This window comes from Gymnodraco acuticeps, unplaced genomic scaffold, assembly GCF_902827175.1.
Source record: "Gymnodraco acuticeps unplaced genomic scaffold, fGymAcu1.1, whole genome shotgun sequence".
Taxonomy (NCBI): Eukaryota; Metazoa; Chordata; class Actinopteri; order Perciformes; family Bathydraconidae; genus Gymnodraco; species Gymnodraco acuticeps.
This window is the reverse complement of record NW_022991569.1, coordinates 337973-363356: the sequence shown is the minus strand read 5'-3', so window position 1 is coordinate 363356 and position 25384 is coordinate 337973. Positions and strand designations below refer to the sequence as shown.

Below are 25384 nucleotides of genomic sequence, written 5' to 3'. Positions count from 1 at the left end.
TTAGCGGGAGAACAGTGACAGAGCGACAGAGACTGGCACAACATTTTCCAGCCAGTACATAGATAGACCCCGTCAGAAGACCGGGGCTGTGTTTAAAGGGGAACTTCATTTATTGTTAGTGGAAGTGTAGTTTTTTAGTCAAACAATTATGTGATTAATGGAGTCAGATTACATTTTTCTCATAAACACCATTTTATAATCGGTCTGAAGTAGGGGTGCACCGAATGGGAAATTCTTGGCCGAAACCGATACCGAAAATAGGAAACAGTTGGCCGAAAACCGAATGCCGAAAGGCCGAAAATGATTAATAGAAATATATATATATATATATATATATATATATATATAATGTATACATTTTTTACCAATGTTGTTCAGCTACCTGATTATGGAAATAGACATGATTATGGCAAAACTTAAATAATAATCACTATTATGGGTCCATAAAACATTTATTCAGCACTTTTGAATGCATACAGTACATTTATATATGTCATGTATTATTGCTAAAAAACATGATATCGCAGTCTTAGTGTCGCCAACTCGTTTCTAATATGCAAAGACAACAAATGCGTCTATGATGTATTTTCGATCAGACGAGATCTCTCTCCCGTGTGCGAGGGGGCGGGGCAGTTTACACACACGCAGCTGCTACATGCAGCGGAGCACACTGCGGAGATGGCGGAGAGAACGCGCTCCGAGGTGTGGTTAAACTTTACCCGTCTCGATGTGGAGAATACTTGTTACCATAAGTGCAATAAGAGTTTAGCATGTAAGCACGAGCAATTTGTCTAAACATTTAGCAAAAGTGCACCGCATGCAGACGGAGGAATGCACCGGGTTCGACCGTCTTTCTAGCAGCTCTGTAGCCCCATCACGAGTAACGTTTCCACGTCAGGTGTTATGTATGCTAGCAGCAACACACGGAGTTAACTACATGATACAAACATGGGTTAATGATTAGAGGTAACTGAGTTATTTAGTTTGTTAACATTTCAGCTATTCTGTTTACAGTTCTGTCATCAGATTATTTAATACGATTTGTTAAAGGCTCAGGGCAATTTCGATGACAAAGGTCAATGTTCCCCCCCCCCCCTGTGAGCCAGCCACGAGCATGGTCGCCGCGTCTTTATTACGTCATCACAACAACACGTTAGGTTACCAACGTAAGCCTGTTCTGACATTCGGTGATATTTTTTCGGTGCTAAAACCCTTTCGGCCGAAAGGGCCTTTTTAACCATTTTCGGCCGATAATTTTCGGTGGCCGAATATTCGGTGCATCCCTAGTCTGAAGTATCTGTTTTAAGGCAATGAGCTGCAGATTAAATAACATAACACTGATTGAGAGCTTGGATGAAGAAGTTGTAGGGTTTTAACAACAGTTTCAAGAATCAGTTTTTATTTATTTATTCTTGAGTCATTTTACTGATTTATAATGTAGTGCGTAAGGCAATATCTCATTTTGAGTGAGGGGCACCAGCCCTTCATGCATGTCACCCTCTGTGAGAATGGTTCGTATGTTTCCCTCTAGTTTAGATATATATTATTTTATTATATATTTGTACAGCAGTATCAAACAATCCTCTAATCCTAGAATTATTGAGACGCATTAGCGACACCAGGGGTATTGTTTTTCGCAGCAACAATGATGCATAATACCAGGACAAAAGCCATTATTGCAACAAGTAAACCATTTTTTGTGCTAATGGCAGATTTGAGTGAATATGTTTTTATACCATCAGAAAGCCATACATCATACGATATTTTGTACGCCTTATGGGTACACGGAGAAGTTATATTTATTTAATGCAACGTTATGGGTTTTACATGTCCTGTTCCGAATAGGGTAATCATTGCAATATTAATTGAGCATGTTCTGCTCAAAGGAGGGAGTGTCATGATTATACAGATATGTTGATTTCAGTGACGTTGTAGTTAGTAAATAATAACATGTAGTTCATAATAGGTCTCATAACGACAAAAGGTATGCCAAAGCTTGGGCCTCCTCCAAGGAGGGAGTGGTCCAGTTTTAGATATTAGACGAATAAAAGTAATGAATATGTCAGAACTCTGAGTAATATTATCCAAGTTTTGTCTACACAGGCTAAGAAAGCTACAGATATACAAGACGAGACACCAGAAGAGACTCCTGTTCGGCCAGGTGATTGGGTGAGGGTGAAAGTTCACAAAAGACAGTGAGCTGATCCCCGGTGGACGGAACAGTGAGAAGTTGTAACGAACTTCACACGCGCTCCGGTTTTAAGGTAAAGAAAAAGGAGCAAATTGACACCACCTCACACATTGTCACCCTTCACTGGCAACTTCCAGAACATTATTGGGAGTTAGGACTGATTTGGCAGAGCTGGAACAAAACAATAAATAGGAATAAGATTAAGATAGAAACAGCTCAAAAGATGAATTGTCTATAGATTTTCAGATTGTACACTAAAGTGAAAACCTATTTTTGTTTTACATCTGAAAAAGACTCCAATTTTTGTATACATTATTATAGTACTCATTATTTACATTCTGTAACTGACACCAAGGGAGAAAATAGAGATGATGTCAAGAACAAAGCCAAACTAATTGTGGGGTCCCCTAGGGATAAGAGTCAGAATAGCATTGTTGATTGTGCTCATTACACTTGGCACCTTTCTGGTTGGATGGGGAGTACAATATCAAGTAAGACATGGATCCATTAGTCCACTCATAGAGAATGCCCACATCACTAACAGAACTCCAGCTGTGTTTCAGAGACTTTCACTTATCCCTAGAGCCAAAAGATCAGCTGAGCAACAAGAGGAGGAGTTAGAAATACTTGGTCCCAAAGGTGAGGCGGTTATAATCAAGATGATTCACCCCCCATATATGCAGTTCTTGTATCAAATGATGAGATGGGTTTAAGTGATTGGGATATGTAGGTGAATTTACAGATTAGGGGAATCTAAAAATACACTGGATCCATGTTTTAGTCTGTGCCAGAAACACCCCTGTTAAGTTTATGGACAACTGACCGGAGACCTGAGCACAATTATTGAAAATGATTAAACAGGCTACTAACCCACAAGTACAGCTTTGTACGTACAAACTCTATGAACAAAATTCCCCAGCAGATTGTGGTGACATTGCAGATATGTCCAGTCACAGAAGTTACTTATGTTCTAAATAACAGTGAGATTTAAAGTGATGGAGAAAATATGGGGATGTTCTTTTATAGTGTGTGAAATATGTGGTGCTTGAAACATGTAGGTATTTTTAATTTATAGAAGAAAATGGTTTCCTGAAAGAGTTATTTGGAGTAGCCATGTTACAGTGGGTGGAAACAATGTTTAGGGATATGGCACAACCATTAGTAGACATTAATTGGGTTTAGATGACATTTAACATCTAAGACAAATGGTAAGATTAGGAAAATAGAGTGGAGAGGATTGGATATGTTTTACCTCAGTATGTTATAATTAACTATAGGTAATGCCTCCCGAGATCTCTCTCTCTCTCTCTGCCTGTCAGAATGCTACGACCCCATCTTCAGACAAATGACCTCACCACAGGAGACTCCTCCTCCTCCGGTTTAAAGACAGACAACCCGAGCTGAACCAACAACGACCTGAGGCATCCAGAACCATCTCCACCTGAGGCATCCAGAACCATCTCCACCTGAGGCATCCAGAACCAAACCAGCATGCTGACAAAGAGGCAAACTCATCGGTCCCTCAAACAGGACATGAAGTTCCATACTGAGCCGCGAGATTTGGCACAAGAGCAGAGTGTGGGACATGAGAGCAGAATACACCACTCCATGCAACAGCGTAGAGACTGAAAAGGAGGAGATGAAATGCAAAGCAGTTGGGCCACTGAAAAGAATTACAGCGGGAAGATCCAAGTGCGGATGGACTGAGGAGAAGACAGGACGGAGGAGAGGACAGAACCAGAGGAGTTGGCATGGGTCAGCAGAACGTGAGGGGGTCATGGCTTGACAACCAGAGGGGGAGAGAAGGAACACGGGAGTGAGTGAGTTTACACATAAACACACTCATTAGAAAATAATCCTAAAAACACACTGAGGGTAGAACATATTATTCAATCTTTTCATAATATAAACAAATTATTCTTATAGAGATTATTATTCATGTGAGAATTTGGGGAAGATTTAATTTGTTACAATATAGATAGCAGGCAAATCTTTATTTGAATGGAAAATGTTAAAGATAGAGCTAGAACCAAGCCAAAGAAAGTATTCCAATCTAGAGTATTGGTTTCACCATTGTAGCATGGATATTACCATAGGAGAACTGTTAAGGTGGAAACAACATTTGTTTGTCGTCCAAGATGTAGAGTTTTAAAAAAGACACTAGGCAAAGAGCGATTGAAGATTTTAATTTAGAAAAAACTAGTATAATTGGGAGTAATACATGCGGGGCCTTGGATCACTCATTTTAATGGTGCATATTTTCAACAACAAATATCGTTCAGGGAGAAGGGGTTGCTCAACCCACCCTGCAGATGTTTTAAATCTTACTTGCAGCTTCAGAGGGAGCGCACGGCACCAGAGTATGAGTTTTAAAAGACAAGTGCCACCACCTCCTAATGCTCATCCATTTAATCAGTGATGACCTGACATTTAGAGATGTTATTTAAAAGGAGAAACATATCTGCCATGAGTGAAAATTCCTGAATTGAACTACAAACCATTAATGAAATGACTTCTGTTTTTAAAGTCCTTGTTAGAGCACCCAAGGTTCCACACACTGTTAAAGGGGGTTAGCATAGTTATTTAAGTAGACCAGAAATGAAAATAAATTAGTATAATGAGTTATTGATATTCCACCGGTTTTCACACCATTTCAGGGACTTTATCACTGTATTAGAACAGACCACCCCAAAGCCAGTAGGGCTAAGAGACCAGTCCCAGGGGGAGTTTAGGCTCCAGGGTACAAGGATAGCATAGGGGCGCCCAGGGGAGGCCTAAATGTAGCACTAATTCCATGTCCTAAAATACCGATTGATCACGACGGCCTCTTCTAGAGAACATATTACTTTCATACCTTAAATGGTATGAAAGGAGGGAGGGTACATTTCTCATGAGGAGACAGTTACAAATGCTAGCAGAACAAGACGGCCCACCCCACTACAGATGTTGATGAAAATGATGGTTTAGTTTGAATGATGTTAAACGATATGGATGTTCAGAGATGAGGTTGTTCAATGAATGTCCAGCCGATGTGATTCTTTAAATGATGAAATCATGTGAAGAAGTGAGCAAAATAAAATGCTAAAATGGAGTGAATCCATTTCAATTTACTTATACTATTACAAGATAGTGTATTTTTATTTCAATTTACTCTATTCTATTCCAAGATAGTTTATTTCATTTTTATTATTTTTCACTGATCTATATGGTAGATTTCATGTATTTTCGAATCATTACTATTCTAAAATGGGTAGTTTATTTTCACTTTGTAAAAAAAAGTGCCTTAACACTGAGTGTATTATGAGAACGGTTTCTGTGAAAGGAGGGAGGAAGAAATGTTCTGATACCAAGCCATTGCTGCTATTTTGAAGAACCATATTGAATGTTAACACTACAAGTTATGCACAAGGGAAAACTTTTATGTTTGAACACAGTCAAAGTATTTTTGTATTTTTGTAAAGTTGAGGATATTCGAACCATTCCATTTTGATTGTATGTTTTTGATATGAGTTATGTACTATGCAGAGTTCAGATGAAGAACTCATTGATTTCAGTATTATACACACCTTTTAGGTGTGTAAGGAGGGACTGTTAGAAGTTAAAATCAATGTTTTGATGGCATAATGTACCTTAAATGTACCTTTAGTTTAAATGCTGTTTTATACTGAAAAACCAGAAGTTCTTGTGCACAACCAGTTAGGCAAGGCAAGGCAAGGCAAGGCAAGGCAAGTTTATTTATATAGCACTTTTCAACACAAGGCAATTCAAAGTGCTTTACAAAAAATGAAAGAGATTAAGAAAATGGCATTTAAAATCAGTCATTAAAAAGAAAAGCTAATAAAATAAACATTAAAAGAAAAAATACATGGATAAAAGTTACAGTGCTGTCAATTAAACATTAAAAGAAAAAAGTACATGGATAAAAGTTACAGTGCAGTTTAAGATATGAATAGTTCAATTAAAAGCAGCGACAAAAAGAAAAGTCTTCAGCCTGGATTTAAAAGTAGTCAGAGTTGCAGCGGACCTGCAGGTTTCTGGGAGTTTGTTCCAGATATTTGGAGCATAATAACTGAACGCTGCTTTACCATGTTTAGTTCTGACTCTCGGGACAGAAAGCTGACCAGTCCCTGAAGACCTGAGAGATCTGGATGGTTCATAATTTAGCAGGAGGTCAGAAATGTATTTTGGGCCTAAACCTAAAGTTAGACTTTTATTCTGAAAATCCTTCACCTCCGGTTAGCATTTAGCATGAGGCTAATATACCATTTCCTATAGAGGTGAATTTAGCAGCGATATGATATGATGTTGCACACCGAAACCTACTGATTTCAACACTACAACTATAGACGTCGAGATATTATTATTGTTGGATATTAAATGAAGGTACAGTTTATTTGAGTAAGTTATCGTTTACAGATGTGGGTAGCATGTCACAACATTCGGAGCGACCGGAAATCGAATTGCTGTGAAGGATTTCCTGTATTTTTTGGAGTGTTGATTACAGCGTTTGGAATGTGTTGAATGGAAAGTCATGAAAGAGTTAAGGAGGAGAAAAGGAGTGTTTAGATATATATTGAATGTACAATGTCTGTATACTGTGATATGTGTAACAACGGACATTAAATAGTCGGAGAGCCGGCCCTCAGGGAGGAGCCTGCAGAAGCTATATAACAGCAGCACCTGGGCGGTTCGGCCTCTTTTCTCTGCTAGCGAGGGCCAGAGGCAGCTGCTTTTCTGTCGGACAATATCCTGTTTGTGAGTTTACCGCGCCTTTTTTATTAATTAAAGTACCAATTTGAAAACATCTCAGAGACTCCATTTAGTCTCCTTTTTAAGCTTCTCTTTCCTGGACGCGAGAATAACCATCACAGTTATCAAACCCTCAAAATGACCTGCAGGTACAATATATATCTATATATATATATATATATATCTGCTCTGTCCGTCCTAAAGATAGTTCAATAGGGCTACAACAACAACAGTCTTTCCGTTTATTCCCTCAGTTCTTTAAGTGTATATTATTTTCCCATTTAATGCTTAAAAACGTTGAACAGCAGCTGCACATGATGCTCTTTTGACCCCTCTTTTAATTTTTTATTTCAGGCTCAAGCTCGGTTCGTCATCGTTTTGGCCAGTCTAAGGCGGTGGAGGTGTACCGTCTGATCACTAGAAACTATGAGAGGGAAATGCTGGATAAAGCTAGTCTGAAGCTCGGGCTGGACCGTCCCGTCCTGCAGAGCATGAGTGGCAACAACAACGGGGTGAGAAAAAGAAAATCTGTCATATTTCTAGATGCCAAGTCATTTTTGGGTCAGTCGCTGTTGCAGTACGCTTAGTTTATTTTCAAAAAGAGTTTTCTAAATCCACTTGTGTAAATGTCTCTCTGCGTCGCCTTTAGCCGGTCCAGCAGTTCTCTAAGAAGGAGATCGAGGACCTGCTGAGGAAAGGAGCCTACGCCGCCATCATGGACGAGAACGACGAAGGCAATCGCTTCTGCTAGGAGGACATCGACCAGATCCTGCAGCGAAGAGCCACCATCATCACCATCACCAGGTATGTTCTTAGCAGCACTAGCCACTTGCGCTTTGTGTTGGTAACCAAGTACCTGGTTATTTGAAATGTAATATTGATGATGTAATAATTAAAACTAGGGATGGGTACCGAGCCCCAGTATTAACGGGCCCCGGGGCTGAATTATTAAAGACCGTGGTACCGTTAACGTCCAATGTTATCAATCTTTTTATCGTTACGGGAGACATTTAAAAAATAGATGTCATATGTATTATATCTACATAAACATTATATCGCAGTCTTACTGCAACTTACGGGAGACATTTAAAAAATAGATGTCATATTTATTATATCTACATAAACATTATATCGCAGTCTTACTGCAACTCCGTTTCTAATATGCAATAAGACTACAAAGTGCGTCTATGATTTATTTTCGATCTTTCCAATCCAGACGAGATCTCTCTCCCCTGTCGGTGTGCGAGGGAACCTGCTACATGCATGCAACACACACACACACACACACACACACACACACACACACACACACACACACACACACACACACACACACACACACACACACACACACACACACACACACACACACACACACACACACACACACACACACACACCCACACCCACCCACCCACACACACACACCCACACACACACGTGCGCACACAAACACATGGCGGAGAGAACTAAGCGCCCCGAGGGTAGTTATGTTACCCGTCTTGAGCATGGATGTTTAATAAGAACTGGATACAGCATCGGAGGAGGGGCCTCGTTCTTTCCTATGAGAGCTGCTCATTGGCGCATGAAGTCAAAATGGCCCAACTTTTGAGAGAGCGAAACGTCACAGATTACCCGTCATGCCTGGCTGTCAGAGCAGAATAACCCGTTTGTGCGCTCACAGAGCATGCGCCCCTTAAGCCCCGCCCCCCGAGCACACACTCTCGGCTCACTAGAAAGAATGGAGAGAGAATAAATCTAGATTCGGCTTTTAGTGCATTTTACAACTTTAAGAACTTAATGATTCTAGGGCTATACAATAGTTCATACTGGGTAGTTTATTAAGGGCGACTGTGGCTGCGAGGGAGTGCGGTCGTCTTTCAACCAGAAGATTGTGGGTTCGATCCCAGCCCGTGCAGCCAACATGTCGATGTATCTTTGGGCAAGATACTTAACCCTGAGTTGCTCCCGATGGCATGGCCAACGGTGTGTGAATGTTAGGTCCTAGAGCAAGTGGTACTGCTCTGTATGAATGGGTGTGAATGGGTGAATGACATGTAGTATGTAAAGCGCTTTGAGGGGTCGTAAAGACTGGATAAAGCGCTATATAAGTACAGTCCATTTACCATTTACCATTTATTTAGTTTCAAAAAAAGTATCCACCGAGTTACAGATGTCTCTTTCCCAATGTTAGTCAATGGGAAAAAGTATTTCTGGGCCGGTCGACGTCACAGACTGATAAGGAAATTGTAGTACACTTCCTGGGGGCTTGGTCTTGAGGTGGAAAATGCTCGTTGCCAATAGTGCAATAAGAATTTAGCATGTAAGGGCGGTAACACAAGCTATTTGTCTAAACATTTAGCAAAAGTGCTCCACATTCAGACGGAGGAATGCACCGGGTTCGACTGTCTTTCTAGTAGCTCTGTAGCCCCATCCACGAGTAACGTTTCCACGTCAGGTATATATTATGTATGCTAGCAGCAACACACGGAGTTAACTCAATGATACAAATATGGGTTAATGATTAGAGGAAACAGTTATTTATTTTGTTAAAGTTACAGCTATTCTGTTTGCAGTTCTATCATCACATAATTGAATAAGATTTGTTAAAACATTGTTGTTTCTTATTTTCAGTTTACTTCAAGCAGTGGCTGCACGAGAAAGACGTGGAGGACCAAGAAATGCTGGCCAGATTGGCAAAGACCGGAAGATACATAACAGAGAAGATAATGGATATTAACAAGAAAAAGAAAAAAAATGTTTATAATTTCTTTGTTGCTGTTTACATTTTGAATTATATTTGTTATTTTTAAATCAAATGCATCTTTTTTAGATGATATATTTATTTAGATGTAGGTTTTTTTTGTAATATTATTGTATTAAGTATAATTTATTAAATAAAAATACTGTTATGAACACTATACAATGTCTTTATTTTGATAGTTACCAGAATACATTGTATATTTAATACTAACATAAGCTGGTGATAGATAAATGCTGGTCTGCTGGTATGCCAGCAGACAAATATTTATAAAGACAGGGTATGGCTGGGGTAGGCTACACCCATACCAAGAAATGGCTTAGCCCCACCATGAAAAATGATGTTAAAGTAAGCAAAATAAAGTCCGCCAACTCGCGCGGAGTAAATTGCACAGACAGTAAGTAAGATTGATTTCAGCAGCCACTTGTCTGGAAATACGGAAGACCAGAAACGGTTTTGAAAACTTTTGTCACGTATTGATCGTCTTCCCAATAGAACATCTTTGATAATGTCTTCTGGCCAATCAGAATCAAGATAACGGCGTGGTGTTGTTGCAGGAAGTCCCGACGGAGAATACTTTAGCTGTAGTACAGGTAACACATAACTGGTACGCAGGTTATGTGCGTAATCTGAAATGCGTACCGTCACTTGTGTCACAAAGCGCATATGCGTACCGACGTACTTGTGAAGCTTTTCCAGAAGGCGGTTAGATCACCGGACGACAGAGTCGGTCTCCGTGTGCACAGACAGGGTTGCTGTTAACGTCGGTCTGTACAACGGAATTGTGCCAAAACTACGCCAACCGGCTGCGGAGGGAGACTCCTCCCTTCACTGGAGAACTGCGCTAAAACAGCTGATCACAACGTTCACACTCTGTGGTCACGAAGTACTCCACTCCACTAGCGCCCCCCCCCCCCCCCCCCCCCCCCCCCGTCGACTTTCCTGAAGTTTCTAAGTAAGATAGAAATCAATACGTAATGAATTAAGACCCCACGGTTTGATGATTGATAGGTGCTCTCTTTCATTTTGACACACAGAAATTGTTTACAATAAACATGTTAAATGGATATATCCGCCTTCTTTAATTTATCTTTCCATTCCCACAACAATATACATAAATAAATTACATATTTTGGACATAGTTCGAATGGTGATTAATCATGATTAATGAATTTTTAAGCTGTGATTAATCTGATTAAAAATTGTAATCGTTTGACAGCCCTAATTTATTTATTTTTGGATTAGATCATAGATACGTCCATGAGTTAAGAGATGGAATGATATGATGATTCACACTCATGTACAGTAGGTGGCGGTATGCACCTTAAAGTTGTTTGCAATCCGCCAAAAAACCGAGAGAAGAAGAAGTCAACTGGTTTGCCAATGGACAATTTACACCGAAGAGGAAGAAGCGAACATTTCTGGCGGGTGAAATTTAGAGTATCAGATTACATGCGATGTCTGACTGAGAATTTAGTAGTTTGCCTTATAGTCCTTCTCCTCCATTTTCTTCCTCTTCTCGAGTAGTCAGTGTGGTGCTGTTGCTTTGGTCTGGGTCTCTGGACCTGTGAGCTAACCACGCCCCGTTCATTTGCATATAAGGAATGGAAATGTCTCATCATGAAATACAAGTCACATGAAATAAGCCATTATGAAATACGAGTCTCTTGAAATAAAGAAACGCGTCATTATGAAATACAAGTCATCTGAAATAAATAAATATGTCATTATGAAATACGAGTCTCTTGAAATAAATAAATGTGTCATTATGAACTACAAGTCTCTTGAAATAAATAAATGTGTCATTATGAAATACAAGTCTCTTGAAATAAATAAATGTGTCATTATGAAATACAAGTCTCTTGAAATAAATACATGTGTCATTATGAAATAAAAGTCCAATGAAATAAAGAAATGTGTATTTAAATGTACATGTATACATATTTATTGCCTAATTTATTTATTTTATAATTTATTTCATAGGCATATTTATATATATATGTATTTATTTAATTATTTATGTATATATTTATTTATTTAATATTGGCTTAAATGGCATTCCATAAGCAGAAGCCCTGCTGCGACAGAGTCCAACAGAGAGGCAGGAGCTGCGGGACAGTAGCCTAGAAGCAGGGTTGGGTTGTAACGGAATACATGTAACGGCGTTACGTAATCAGAATACAAAAATCAAGTAGGCTAACTGGCGTTACATTTGAAAAACGAGTAATCTGATTACAGTTACTTTCGTAAACCTGAATTGAATACTTCATAGGCATATTTATATATATGTATTTATTTAATTATTTATGTATATATTTATTTATTTAATATTGGCTTAAATGGCATTCCATAACTGCTGTGGTGCGGAGCGCACAAACCAGACTCTTCAGAACGAAGGATCACTTCTTCTTCAGGGAAGGTTTTGCAGTACGCAGTCTACTGTCCCGCAGCTGCTGCCTCTCTGTTGGACTCTGGTACTGCACACAGTGGTTACTGCGAACCACGCCGCAGTCACCCCCGTCGTGCGGGCCGGATGAGAATGTCTGGCGGGCCGGATGTGGCCCGCGGGCCGCCAGTTGGTGGTCACTGCAGTACGGTAATAGCCTTTCAGTTCCCCCCAACAATTTGTATTGAATTAAATCAACATGGAACCAGTAATCACTAACTTTGTTTCCCCCGGCCCCTTATTGGAGAACACCCAGCTAGTAACCTAGCAACCAAGCTTCAGCTCATGTAGCCTATCTTCGAATCTACTTACAAATACATATGGGGAAGTGTAAGTTCAATCGTATTTGGTTGGAAAACATCTAATTTAGTGCTTGGTTGAAACCAGTGGAGGGAACGTGTTTGAAGCCCGCTGCACCTTTTGCAAAATAAATTAGTGTTTGTTTTGCTAATGTAGCGTTAGCTAGTGCAGCAGCAGCTAATGTAGCGTTAGCTAGTGCAGCAGCAGCTAGTGCAGCAGCTCCCGCAACAACACCGGGGGACCTCCGGGGCGAAGTTTGGGTCTACGTCAACCCTAAAAGCGGTAAAACGCTAAATACCGCAGCTAAACACCAATCATACAACAGCAACGATGAAATAGTGTAGCCAAGGCAGCAGAGCTCTGAATATAGCTCTTGTCACTCTCTCTCAGAGACACACACACACACACACACACACACACACACACACACACACACACACACACACACACACACACACACACACACACACACACACACACACACACACACACACACACACACACACACTAGGGCTGCTCGATTATGGCAATAATCAAGATTATGTTGGTCAATAATTAATATCACGATTATTAAATATGATTATTCATTGACTTTGAAAACATCAATTTATTGAACTTTAAAACAAATAATAATTTGAACAGTATATTTTTAACTGTTGATTACCCTGAACGTATAATTCAACTGAAAAACCAATACAAAAATTAATTAAATAAATGATACATTACTAAAAAATTCATTAGATCAAATATGTTGTGGTGCACTGTCACAACCTAGCAAAGCAAAATAATCGTTTTTTCCGATTATGTTGTTTTCGTAATTGTGGCAGGCTAAAATCGTAATTGCGATTAAAATATGATTAATTGCACAGCCTTAACACACACACACAGACGCACACACATACACACTTTTTGTCTAACACGCTAACACAGTTCTGTACTGTTACTGTGCTGTCTAAGACGCTGTCTTACTCCAGCCAGCAGGTGGTGCTGTTGCTTTTTGTTTCTTCTTCTTTGTTAGTACCAGCCAATGAGAAAGACCTACATTAAAAACATAGGAAGTGATACCCACATGTGAGTCGTGGTTGAAAGGGACAGAGAGGAGAAATATCATTGTTTGAATCTGCATCCATCCTTCTTTGCTATGTTGTTGAAAGCATTGCTTGTAAGTATTGTTGGCTTTTGTACGTATTCTTAAGAGGATATCAACGATTATTTTGAGGTTTCAATGTTTAAGTAGATTGCTATTCATTGATGTTTGATGTATGGTTAGCACATGTTTTGTAGTGTGTATTACACAGCACTTTTGCATGTAAACATTTGATATGCATATGTTGTGATGTTTCTGACGTAATTAACCGTTGTATTATATATGTCTGCATCACAGCTAAGTGTCTAATTTCAATGTATATTGTGTTTCTTTCAGTTTTACTCTGTTGACTTGTGGATGTAAACATCTTATTAAAGAAGATAAACGCTTGCCACTTGTCGAGGAGTTATCTGTCTGCATATCTGTACTCATAACGACAGTGAGGGCAGAACAGTAAAAAAACAGATTCATCTACATCATCAAAGTATCAGGTGGATACACACGTCAGTCTTCCCTAAGAAACTAAACATGTCTCAGCCAGGAGATAATGAATCAGTCCACACTCACGCATCAAAATCATCAAAGGGCTCCAGTAAGTCATCTGCCAGCTTGGCAGCGGTCAATGCACGGGCTAGAGCGGAGGCAGCACGAGCCAGAGCGGCCTATGCTCAAAAGGAAATCGAATTGAGAGTAAAACAAGCAGAACACAGAGTGGAAGAAACACGTCTGGAGGCTACATTGGAAGCGCTTCATCAGGAACGCGATGCAGAGGCAGCTCTCGCTGAAGCTAATGTGTACGAGGCTGCGGCAAGCGAAATAGAAGAAGACCGCATAAGCGTTCGCTTCCCACAGACATTTCACCCATTAGAACGCACAAGCGAGTATGTGAATGACCAATTTCTCCAAAATGAGAAATCAACTCCACATGCAGCCCTGAAGCCTAACGAGGCTCCAACGGACTCCACATTTAACCAACTCAAGCAGGAAGTTGAAATGCCTGACCCGAGATCTCCATACACGTTGATGCCTGGCAAGAACAACACAAACGACAGAGCATCCCAGCTACCTAAGTGCATGAACAACCACAATGGTCAAGTCCTCTGATTCACCCACAATAAACCTCAAGTATTTCTGACCTTCCCAGATTTCTAGCTAGACGTGAGTTGCTCACTGGAGGTCTTACAAGGTTTAGCGACAAGCCAGGTGACTACTGGGCATGGAAATCCTCATTTGAAAATGCCATCCAAGGTCTACATCTAACAGCTAGTGAAGAGCTTGACTTGTTGACTAAGTGGTTAGGCGAGAAATCCTCACAACATGCAAAACGCCTCAGAGCAGTGCATATTAACTACCCTTCCCTCGGTCTGAACAACGTGTGGGAGAGACTTCAAGAGTGTTATGGATCTCCTGAGGCCTTAGAAAAGGCTATGTTTGATAGGCTAGAACAGTTCTCCAGAATTACCAACAAGGAGCCTCATCTGCTGCGGGACCTTGGTGACCTTGTAAAGGAATATTTTGGTCTTGTTAAAGTATATAGAGTTTAGTGAACTGTCCTCGGGAATCTGTTTAATGGTTAAAGTGTATTCCTGCCTGTAATGTGATCCATAGCTTCTCAGGAAGACACAGGTCAAGAGGTCATCTGATGTCTTGTGGGGGAGAAGCTTGGCCCATGTGGGGTTACAATGCAACGAGTCTTTGTCTCGACATCTGGCATGCATTAAAGGAAAACCCGCGTGTTTTAGGGCCCTCCTCTTCTTGTCTGTATAGTTGGGTTCTTGGCGTTTTTAGGCTTCAGAGTTTGCTGGTATCTTACAGGAGAACTGTGATATGCTGTGAACTCTCCGGCCGCTGAGGCTCTCAATAAATATCAGTGTATTGACAGGTGAATCCAGTTTCACTCATTTCATGATTGGCTCAACATTGCTGCAAAGAAGTTTTAACTTCACAATTGGCGTCGCGAACGGTTACCAACAAATCGTCGAGCTGGTGAGTGTAATTTCAAATCTATATTTTGACATTGCCTCGCCAGACTCTGTGATTGACGGTATAAAATTACCTGTGGAACAGATAGATGCAATATTTTTGGTTTCCTCTGTGTGTGTGCACGGCAAATATTCGGAGAGACCTTAAAGAGGGCATCAGTAATGTGGAACTTCGGTTTAAAAGCAATGTAAAGATTTGTACTGAAACGAATCGCCGAATTCTGGAGATTTCAACGGTTTAACTAGTTAAATCAACTCGCCTCGAAATGTTCCTGTTGCTGCTGTGGGGTGCAGGGTGTGGGTAATTCCCCTCCCCCCCCCCTGTGGGGAGCAGCACACACGGGGATAAACAAAGCACAGTGTCGTATCTTCTTAAATCGCACCATTATGAGTTTTGGAACTAAACAGAACTCTTATTAACGGGAAACGTGATACGAAATATTACGTCACGCTGTGTTTCATAAACTGAGGGGTTGTTGAATTTGGCTGTTGTTAAAATAAAGGGTACTGAATTCATTAAAAGTCTCTGCTCTCCGGATCGGGGAGGGCAGAGCACCACTAAATTAGCATAGTGGTTGTTGATTGAGAATAATGTGGTTATTACTCTTCAGCAGATTCCGTTCTTAGAATTAATTAAATTAATTAATATCTCTGCTCTCGGTCGGTTGAGCAGTTTTACCACTACATTTGCATAGTGGTTTTGATTGAGAATAAGGTAGTTTATTTCTCATCAACTGAATTAATGTTTAACAACACAGACTTGTATTTTTTGTTAATCACACCATAAGCTCAAGAACTAAATTGAGCTATTAAATGGGAAGGGTGGTGGCAGAATATTACATTCACACTGTGTTTAATAAATTTACGGATTATTGAATTGGATTTTGTTTAAAAAAAATAAATTAAAAAAAATAATAAATTTAAAAAAAAACAATAAGTAAAAATAAGTACTGATATTTCCCTACCCCCGCTGAAGTTTCCCTAATTCGGATTAAAATTAAACTGGATGAGTTTAGCTGTCACCTGATATTTGTTGCGGGTTCATGTTTGTTTGTATAATTGTTTCGTGTTTGTTTGTATACCTGCCGTCTTGTGCATGTTTTTGTAACAACTAATAAAATGAATCAGTCCACAGCCAAGGTAAAATGAATCTAAATTTCCGCAAAAGGAAAATAAATAGCAAAAAAGCCTCTGTTTTACACCCGGGAACCTCAGAGGCATCACTGCGGGTCATCTGTCTGCTCAAATAGGTCAATGTTATATTATTTGTTTCATTTATTCTTAATCTATGTATTGTATGGTAATAATGAAAATAAAATAACCTAATGTATTGAACACATTCCGAAACAAAGCAGATAAGACAAGACTTAGACACAATGGTGATTGAACCTTTTTGCACGATTGATGCAAAATGAAAACTTTGTCATTATCTGTTTCCAACTGGCCACTGGAATCAGATAATGGATATGAGTTGAAGTTCAATTACAGTTTTAAATATAGTTCAACATTCTTTATTTAACTGTTTGAAATTATTTCTAGTCAAAATCCCCTCCTTTTCTATACTCTGCTTGGTGCTGCAGAAGAAGAAAATAAAATAAAACGCAAGACACGAGGTCAGAGACAGGCGTGACCTCTGGAAGGAGAAGATAATCTGAAGCAGACCACGGCGCGACCCATTGGGGGTTTTATGACCACAGCACAAAGAGGAACATCTAATTGCAGCAGTCAGTTTATAATTTTGCCAGTACTGTTGAGCATTTTCAAAATGTATTTTCATGCCTCTGTGCATGGCTTAGTCTTTATATCAGTATAGCCACTGGTGTAAAGTAACTAAGTTCATAAACTTAACAAGTACTATACTTGGGCACAATTTTGAGATACTGGTACTGTAGGAGCCAAAACGTTGATTTATTATTTGTATTATTTAATCATTTAATGTATGTAATGGAGTATAATTGATTGGTGTCAAGTGATCATGATCCGCAGCCACGGCTGGGCGGAGCGGCTGATTGGTGCTGCGATTGCCTCAGCTGGTTAAAAGAATCCTGCTGATGATACTCTGTGTTCTAGTTTGGTTGTGAAGCCACACGGTTTTTTGACCGCTGCATTGCACTGCAGAGAAGGATAACTTGGAAATAAATATACCAAAAGAAAGGTGACTCTGAGTGATGTGTGAGCGCGTCGGCCAGGCGCTAAAACCAAAGAACAAAAGGAGCTTAAGAAAGGTGGAAAGAAGGCTCTTTTATTCGTCAAAAAACCCAGCTTGATGAGCGCTGGTCCGTGGAAACGTATGTTTTGAAAACAAGAACTCATAACAGCGTGTCAAATACTCGCCTTCGTTTTACTACGGATTCTACTTCCTAGAACGACGGTGTTGTGAAACGTGAATGACTGAAGGCAACAATCACTCCTCCCCCAACTACATCTGTAACGCGTCACTGCTGTGGAGCGTTCAAAGACTGTTGGAAACGTCTCAACTCAAGGCAAGACAATGAAAGTCCACAAACAATGAAGTAAAATTCAAAAGGAATAAACGTGTTGTCTTGAACAAAAATGGCAGACTTGGAAAGCTTGGAAAGTGACATTGACTGTGTGTATATGGAAAGGCTCAAACGACTGAAATCATCAAGGAGTGCAAAATTGGGTGCATTGACAAGGAAAAGAAATGAAATCAGACAATTAATGGAAAATGTCTGCAATGTGGAACTGGTTAAGTCGAAAAGGGAAAGTGAGTTTACACATCTACACAAAGAAATGGAACAGTTAAATGATTCTGTTCAAGCTTTAATGTCCACTGAGGAGGAGAAAGAAATGGATCAGGATGAGTGGTATAACCCCAAAGCAGCTGCCTTGGAAGAGTTTAATCAGGAGGTCTTAAACTGGATCGCTGATGCTCCCGTGTCCAATGTTGTCCAGACAAAAATAAAAGGACATACGAGTGTTGCACCTCGGGACAGTATTTCAAACGTAAAGAGTGTTCATTCACAAAGTTCAAGGAGATCCTCTCGGTCTTCTATCACATCTGCTAAAATAAAGTTGGAAAATAGAAATGCAGAATTGTTAGCACGAGCTGCTAGGCTGACTCAGAAGCAAGCACTGGAAAGGGAGGAAGCCGGTTTGAAGGAAAGAAAGGAACAGCTGGAACTTGAAACAGATATTGCAGCAAACACTGCAAAATTAAGTGTAATCAAAGGAATGGAGGATTCTCATGAAGGCATGTACCAAGCAGGAGACAGAATGAATGAATATTTGGATCACTCACTGTTTGTGAGTACAGCATTAGAGCAAGAAAATGCTCATTTGAATGCTAACAAGCATACACCAAACATCAATAAAACTGCAAATGCCGTTAATAGTGAAACACAATTCATACCACAACGTCCTGAAAGTTCAACTTCATCCAGCACGTCTTCTAGCAAGGGAGAGGGCAATATGAACGGCTTAATAAGCATCATGGAAAAACAGACCATAATAACAGAAACAATGGTAAAGCAGCAGAAACTTTCTTCATTACCCCCGCTCAGCATTCCTACCTTCAACGGAAACCCTTTGGACTATCGGTCCTTCATAAGAGCATTTGAGCATGGTATTGAAGAGAAAACAGAAATCAGTAAGGACAGGCTTTACTTCTTGGAGCAATGCACTATTAGCCAACCAAGAGAGCTTGTGCGCAGTTGCCAATATATACAATCTGACAAAGGATACACGGAAGCAAAAAGGTTGTTGAAGCATCATTATGGAGATGAATATCTTATCGCGACAGCCTACATCGACAAGGCTCTCAATTGGCCATCTATTAAACCTGAGGATCCACAAGCTTTAAAAACCTTTGCTGTGTTTCTGAATGGATGTCTCAATACAATGGATAGTGTGGAATACATGGAGGAAATGGATCACCCAATCAACATGCGAGCTGTTCTTTCTAAACTCCCATATAAGCTTAGAGAAAACTGGAGAGCTAAAGCTTGTAACATACAAGATGGAAACAACAGAAGAGTTAAGTTTGAAGATCTAGTGAAGTTTGTCGACCATCATGCTAGAATCCTTTCTCATCCAGTGTTCGGAAACTTAAAGGAAATTCCAAATACATCAGCAAAGACAAGCTACACATTCGTTCCTGCTACTCCCAGCGCAAGGTTCAAACCGAGATCTCCAGAGTTATATAAAAGTGGTTTTGCCACTAGTGTATCCCCATTACCTCAGAAAGAAAACTGTAACCGACACAGTGACACATCCCAATCAAACCGATGCATCTACTGTAAAGGAGAACACCATCTTTCTGCTTGCAATCAGATTCTCAAAAACACCCACAAAGAGAAGTTGGAATTCCTCAGAAGCAAAGGACTTTGCTTTGGATGTTTAGAAAAGGGCCACATGAGTAAAGGATGCAAACAAAGACATACCTGCAAAGAGTGCAATCTCACACACCCCACTCTGTTGCATTTCAGTAATATCGAGTCGGGCAAAGGAAAGGTAAAGACTGTTGCAAATGCTTTAGTGGATATGGATAAAGATGATTCACGGGAGGAGGATATTGGGGCCGGTGAGCCTGAAGGCACCCTGGCTATCGTTCCTGTGAAGGTGAAAACAAAACAGGGTAATACCATCATAACAACATACGCCTTTCTGGACCCAGGTAGTACGGCTACCTTTTGCACAGAGTCCATTCTACAGCAGCTTCAAGTGACTGGACGCAAACACGAAGATACTCTTACGAACAATGAATAAAGAGGAGTCAGTTAAAACATCTGTTGCATGTGACCTTGAAATATGTGGTCTAGAAAGTAACCAGTATGTAGCACTTCCACCTGTTTATTCACAAAACAAAATACCAGTACGAAAGGCAAATATTCCCTCTCAGGAGGATGTGGGACAATGGGAATACCTGAAAGAGGTCAATATACCACAAATTGATGCAGAGGTTGGCTTGCTAATTGGGTGCAACGTGCCAAAAGCTCTAGAGCCATGCAAAGTCATAAACAGCCAAGGGAATGGCCCGTACGCTGTTAAGACCATTTTAGGTTGGACAATAAATGGACCTCTAGGAAGGTCAGATACGACTCGTTGGATTAAGCCAGTCGTTACAGCAAACAGAATTTCTGTTGTGGAAATCGAGGAATTGTTGAAGCAGCAAGTGAAGCTGGACTTTCCAGAACATCAACACAAGGAGCGTCTGGAAATGTCAAGAGAGGATCACAAGTTCATGGAAAGTGTCTCTAATTCTGTCAAGTTAGTAGACGGACACTACAGTATTGGACTGCCATTAAAGGAAAAAGGACTTGATTTTCCCAATAATAGACGTGTTGCTGAACAAAGAACTTTGAACCTAAAAAGAAAATTCCAACAAAACAACAAATTCTACAAGGAGTACAAAGAGTTCATGGCGGATGTTGTTGATAAAGGTTTTGCCATCAGAATGACACCTGAACAAAAAGACAAGGCAAATCAAAGCAAAAGGAGCTGGTATATTCCACACCACGGCGTGTACCATCCAAAAAAGCGTAAACTGAGGGTGGTTTTTGATTGCGGTGCAATTTACCAGGGCACATCTCTGAATGCACGTCTTCTCCAAGGCCCAGATTTAACCAACAGTCTTATTGGTGTCCTTACAAGATTCCGGCAGAAGAACATTGCATTCATGGCAGATATTGAAGCCATGTTCCATCAGGTCAAGGTGCCAGAGGAAGACTCAGATCTTCTCACATTCTTGTGGTGGCCCGATGGAGATCTCAGTAGTGAGCTAGAAGAGTACCAAATGGTTGTACACATCTTTGGAGCAACATCCTCGCCTAGTTGTGCCAACTTTGCCCTACAACAGTGTGCAAGAGACAATGTGGATGACTTTAGCCCAGAGGCTGTCTCTTCGATGCTAAGAAATTTTTATGTGGACGATTGCCTAAAATCAATGGAAGACGAGAGGAAGGCAGTGATAATCGCTCACGAACTTAAAACCCTGTGCAGTAAGGGTGGTTTCAAGTTAAACAAATGGGTAAGCAACAGCAGAACTCTACTACAAACAATACCTGAGGAAAGTAGATCAAAGGAAATCAAGGATCTGGATCTGGATAAAAGTACCCTACCTGTTGAAAGAGCTCTCGGAGTTCAGTGGTGCACGGAAACTGACTCATTCCATTTCAAATGTACTCCTCAGGATAAACCACTTACCAGGAGAGGTATTCTGTCAGTAGTGAGCTCTATATTTGATCCGCTGGGTATGTTGTCCCCTGTGATCCTCCCTGCAAAGCAAATCTTGCAAACATTAACAGGAATAAGGCTAGGATGGGACGAAAATATTCCTGAAGAATGTAAGGAACAGTGGTTGAGCTGGCTACACCACTTGCAATTACTGAGAGACTTCAAAGTCAAAAGATGCATCACACCACTCAACTTTGGAGATCCAGTCTCAGCTCAGCTTCACCACTTTGGAGATGCTAGTGAAAGTGGTTACGGAACAGTATCTTACCTTCGCCTGATGAACAAAGCAAACGCAGTTCATTGTTCCTTTATCATGGGTAAGGCCAGAGTAGTTCCACTCAAACCTGTGACCATCCCAAGAATGGAGCTTACCGCTGCCACTGTAGCCGTCCGGATGGACCGAATGTTACAGGAAGAGTTGGAGCTTAAACTCCAGCCATCCGTGTTTTGGACTGACAGCACATCTGTGTTGAAGTACATACAAAATGAAACTACAAGATTCCACACCTTCGTCGCCAACAGAGTCGCAGTCATTCGATCTGCTTCAGAGACTTCCCAATGGAGGTATGTTAATGGTTGCCTGAATCCAGCTGACTGTGTATCAAGGGGAATCTCTGTAAGTCGCTTTCTGAGAGATGAAACCTGGTTAAGGGGACCAGAGTTCCTTAGTCTCCCTAAGCATCAGTGGCCTAAATCTCCAGATTTGACTCTAACAGCCAGCGACCCTGAAGTCAAAGTTTTTGCCGTAAGTCTCAACCCCATGGAAGAAAGCTCTAGTACAGTGAACAAGTTGCTCACTTACTATTCCCACTGGCATCGCCTGAAAAAAGCTGTGGCCTGGATGCTACGCATAAAATCCGCTCTGATGGCGAGGGCAAAAATGGATTTGAAGGAAAAGAGAGCAAAACATGAAAAAGGACCTCTCACTGTTGAAAACTTGGAGGAAGCGGAAGCTGCCATAATTCAGTTTTGTCAGTCCGCTTCATTTAAGGATGAGATAACTGCGCTAAAGAAAGGACTTGCAGTCAAAAGGAGCAGTCATCTTCACAAACTGGCACCCATTCTGCAGAACAACTTGGTAAAAGTTGGCGGAAGGTTATCGAAATCCGCAATGCCAGCCGAAGCCAAAAGCCCAATTATCTTACCTGCAAACAATCATGTGACTCAACTCCTCATCAGACATGTCCATGAGAACATAGGGCACAGTGGAAGGAGTCCTACTCTGTCAGGTTTAAGGCAGAAATATTGGATTCCTGGAGGAAATTCTGCAATCCGAAAAATCCTCTCTAAATGTGTAACCTGCAGGAAACTCAGTGGTGTAAAAAGTCAGCAATTCATGGCAGACTTGCCGGAAGAAAGAGTTACCCCTGATGATCCGCCCTTCACAAACGTGGGCGTGGATTTCTTTGGCCCATTTGAGTTGAAACAGAGAAGAGCCACAGTTAAAAGATACGGTGTAATTTTTACCTGTCTAAACATCAGAGCAGTTCACCTTGAACTTGCACACAGTCTCAACACTGACTCTTGCATTAATGCCATCAGGAGATTTATTGCAAGAAGAGGCCCTGTCAAGGTCATGAGGTCAGACAACGGAACCAATTTGGTTAGAGCTGAACGTGAACTAAAAGAAGCAATACAAGAGTTAAACCACACACAAATCCAGAACAAGCTTCTTAAAGGGGAAGTAAAGTGGATATTTAACCCACCAGCAGGCTCCCACCACGGAGGAATCTGGGAAAGACAAATCAGAACCGTCAGACGCATTCTCAGTGCCCTCACGCAAGAACAGAAGCTTGACGAGGAAGGACTTGCCACACTTTTCTGCGAAGTGGAGGCGATCATAAATGATCGACCCATAACGACTGTTTCCAACGACCCTGGAGATTTAGAGCCCCTCACTCCAAATCACTTTTTGCTGCTCAAATCAAAACCATTTCTTCCGCCTGGTGTCTTCAATCCGAGCGACTGCCACGGGAAGAGAAGATGGCGCCAAATTCAGTACATGGCCAACTTATTTTGGAAGCGATGGACCAAGGAATACCTACCGGAACTCCAAATAAGGCAAAAGTGGAACAGGAAAAGGAGGAATTTCGCAACAGGGGACATTGTCCTTATCGTCGACGAAAATGCTCCAAGAAATTCCTGGCTCATGGGACGAATAACGCAAGTCTTGCCAGACTTGAGAGGTTTTGTACGACAAGTGGAAGTACAGACAAAAACCAGCACACTCTGTCGACCCATCACAAAGCTGTTACTGCTGGTCGAGTCCCAAAATGAGCTCTAGCCCCCTTCCCCTCTTGCACCACACAAGCACATTTACACACACGGACTCATGTGTTAATACACATTCGCCCTACAAAGGGTCAGAAGCCCTGAACAAATGTTTTGTATTGGCTCTCCATTTTATGTTTATTAGTAATTGTCATGTGTGATTCCATAACAATTAGGGGCCGGAGTGTAGGAGCCAAAACGTTGATTTATTATTTGTATTATTTAATCATTTAATGTATGTAATGGAGTATAATTGATTGGTGTCAAGTGATCATGATCCGCAGCCACGGCTGGGCGGAGCGGCTGATTGGTGCTGCGATTGCCTCAGCTGGTTAAAAGAATCCTGCTGATGATACTCTGTGTTCTAGTTTGGTTGTGAAGCCACACGGTTTTTTGACCGCTGCATTGCACTGCAGAGAAGGATAACTTGGAAATAAATATACCAAAAGAAAGGTGACTCTGAGTGATGTGTGAGCGCGTCGGCCAGGCGCTAAAACCAAAGAACAAAAGGAGCTTAAGAAAGGTGGAAAGAAGGCTCTTTTAGGTACTTTATTTGAGTATCTAAAATGTTTTGCTGCTTTATTTTTCTACTCCACTACAGTTCAGTGGTAAATGGTGTACTTTTACTCCACTACATGTATTTAATACCTTTAGTTACTTTCAGATGTGGATGAATGATGTGAAATATAACCAAGTGTTGAATCAGATTTTAGTTCCACCTGGAGTAAATCCACCAGCTACCCTGCAGTATACAAAGTCATTCAAACTAGCTGCACCTTTACCAGCTTTGAGAACACTTTAATGATCAATCATTATAAAACATATCATATATATTATTCTGAAATAAACCAATCTGCACAACGACTACTTTTACTGTCGCTATTTTCACTATATTTTGATGACAATACTTTTATACTTTTACTTGAGTAACATTTTGAATGCAGTACTTTTACTGTAACTTAGTATTCCTACACTCTGGTACTTCTACTTGTACTCAAGAACAAGATCTGAGTACCTAAGCTAACGTTAGCCAGAAACCTTCCATTTTGACACAAAGAACAATGGGGTAATTTCAAAGTAATTCGAAGTAATTCACACAGCCTCTTCCCTATGGGAGGAGCAGCAGTTTCAGCTTCATTTAAATATGTCGTGCAGTAATAGATGGATTTATTTTTTTCATCTCAAGAGAGAATGTGTATTTTATGTTAGTATTTCAAAAATCTCCTGGGGGAGAATCCCCCCAGATCCCCTGCGGGGGTTGGGTTTTCAGCATGTGAACTCTTTCACTTGTGAGGAAATGGCAGGATTGGCTCCAGGTCGCCTTTTTATTTACTACAAGACAAATGTTTTTATTTTATTTTAATTTCATACAGTTCAATTAGGATTGAGACAGGGAAATATT

At 40.6% G+C, this 25384-nt stretch overlaps 2 protein-coding genes and 2 long non-coding RNA genes across 4 annotated transcripts in view; 3 read left to right on the top strand and 1 right to left on the bottom strand.

Annotated features, from left to right (window-relative positions):
- Positions 1-25384, bottom strand: part of LOC117533583 (RNA binding protein fox-1 homolog 1-like) — a 380569-nt gene that overhangs the window by 201220 nt on the left and 153965 nt on the right.
- On the top strand, positions 7073-7779 carry LOC117533586. The gene is made up of 3 exons (XR_004567078.1): positions 7073-7089; positions 7295-7452; positions 7590-7779. It is a non-coding gene; the product is annotated as an uncharacterized LOC117533586 (long non-coding RNA).
- On the top strand, positions 13513-15417 carry LOC117533589. The gene is made up of 2 exons (XR_004567080.1): positions 13513-13609; positions 13871-15417. It is a non-coding gene; the product is annotated as an uncharacterized LOC117533589 (long non-coding RNA).
- Positions 21646-24434, top strand: LOC117533584. Its single transcript, XM_034197414.1, has 2 exons — positions 21646-22584; positions 23978-24434. Exons 1-2 carry the CDS (start codon positions 21731-21733, stop codon positions 24141-24143), a joined length of 1020 nt encoding a protein of 339 aa, XP_034053305.1. The 5' UTR covers positions 21646-21730; the 3' UTR covers positions 24144-24434.

Excerpts from the sequence above, each read along its gene's own strand:
- LOC117533584 (XM_034197414.1), top strand. The coding sequence starts at position 21,731 with ATGTTGTCCCCTGTGATCCTCCCTGCAAAGCAAATCTTGCAAACATTA. Across the intron at positions 22,585-23,977 it reads AAATCCGCTCTGATGGCGAG|TCCCAAAATGAGCTCTAGCC; the intron begins GGCAAAAATGGA and ends CTGCTGGTCGAG.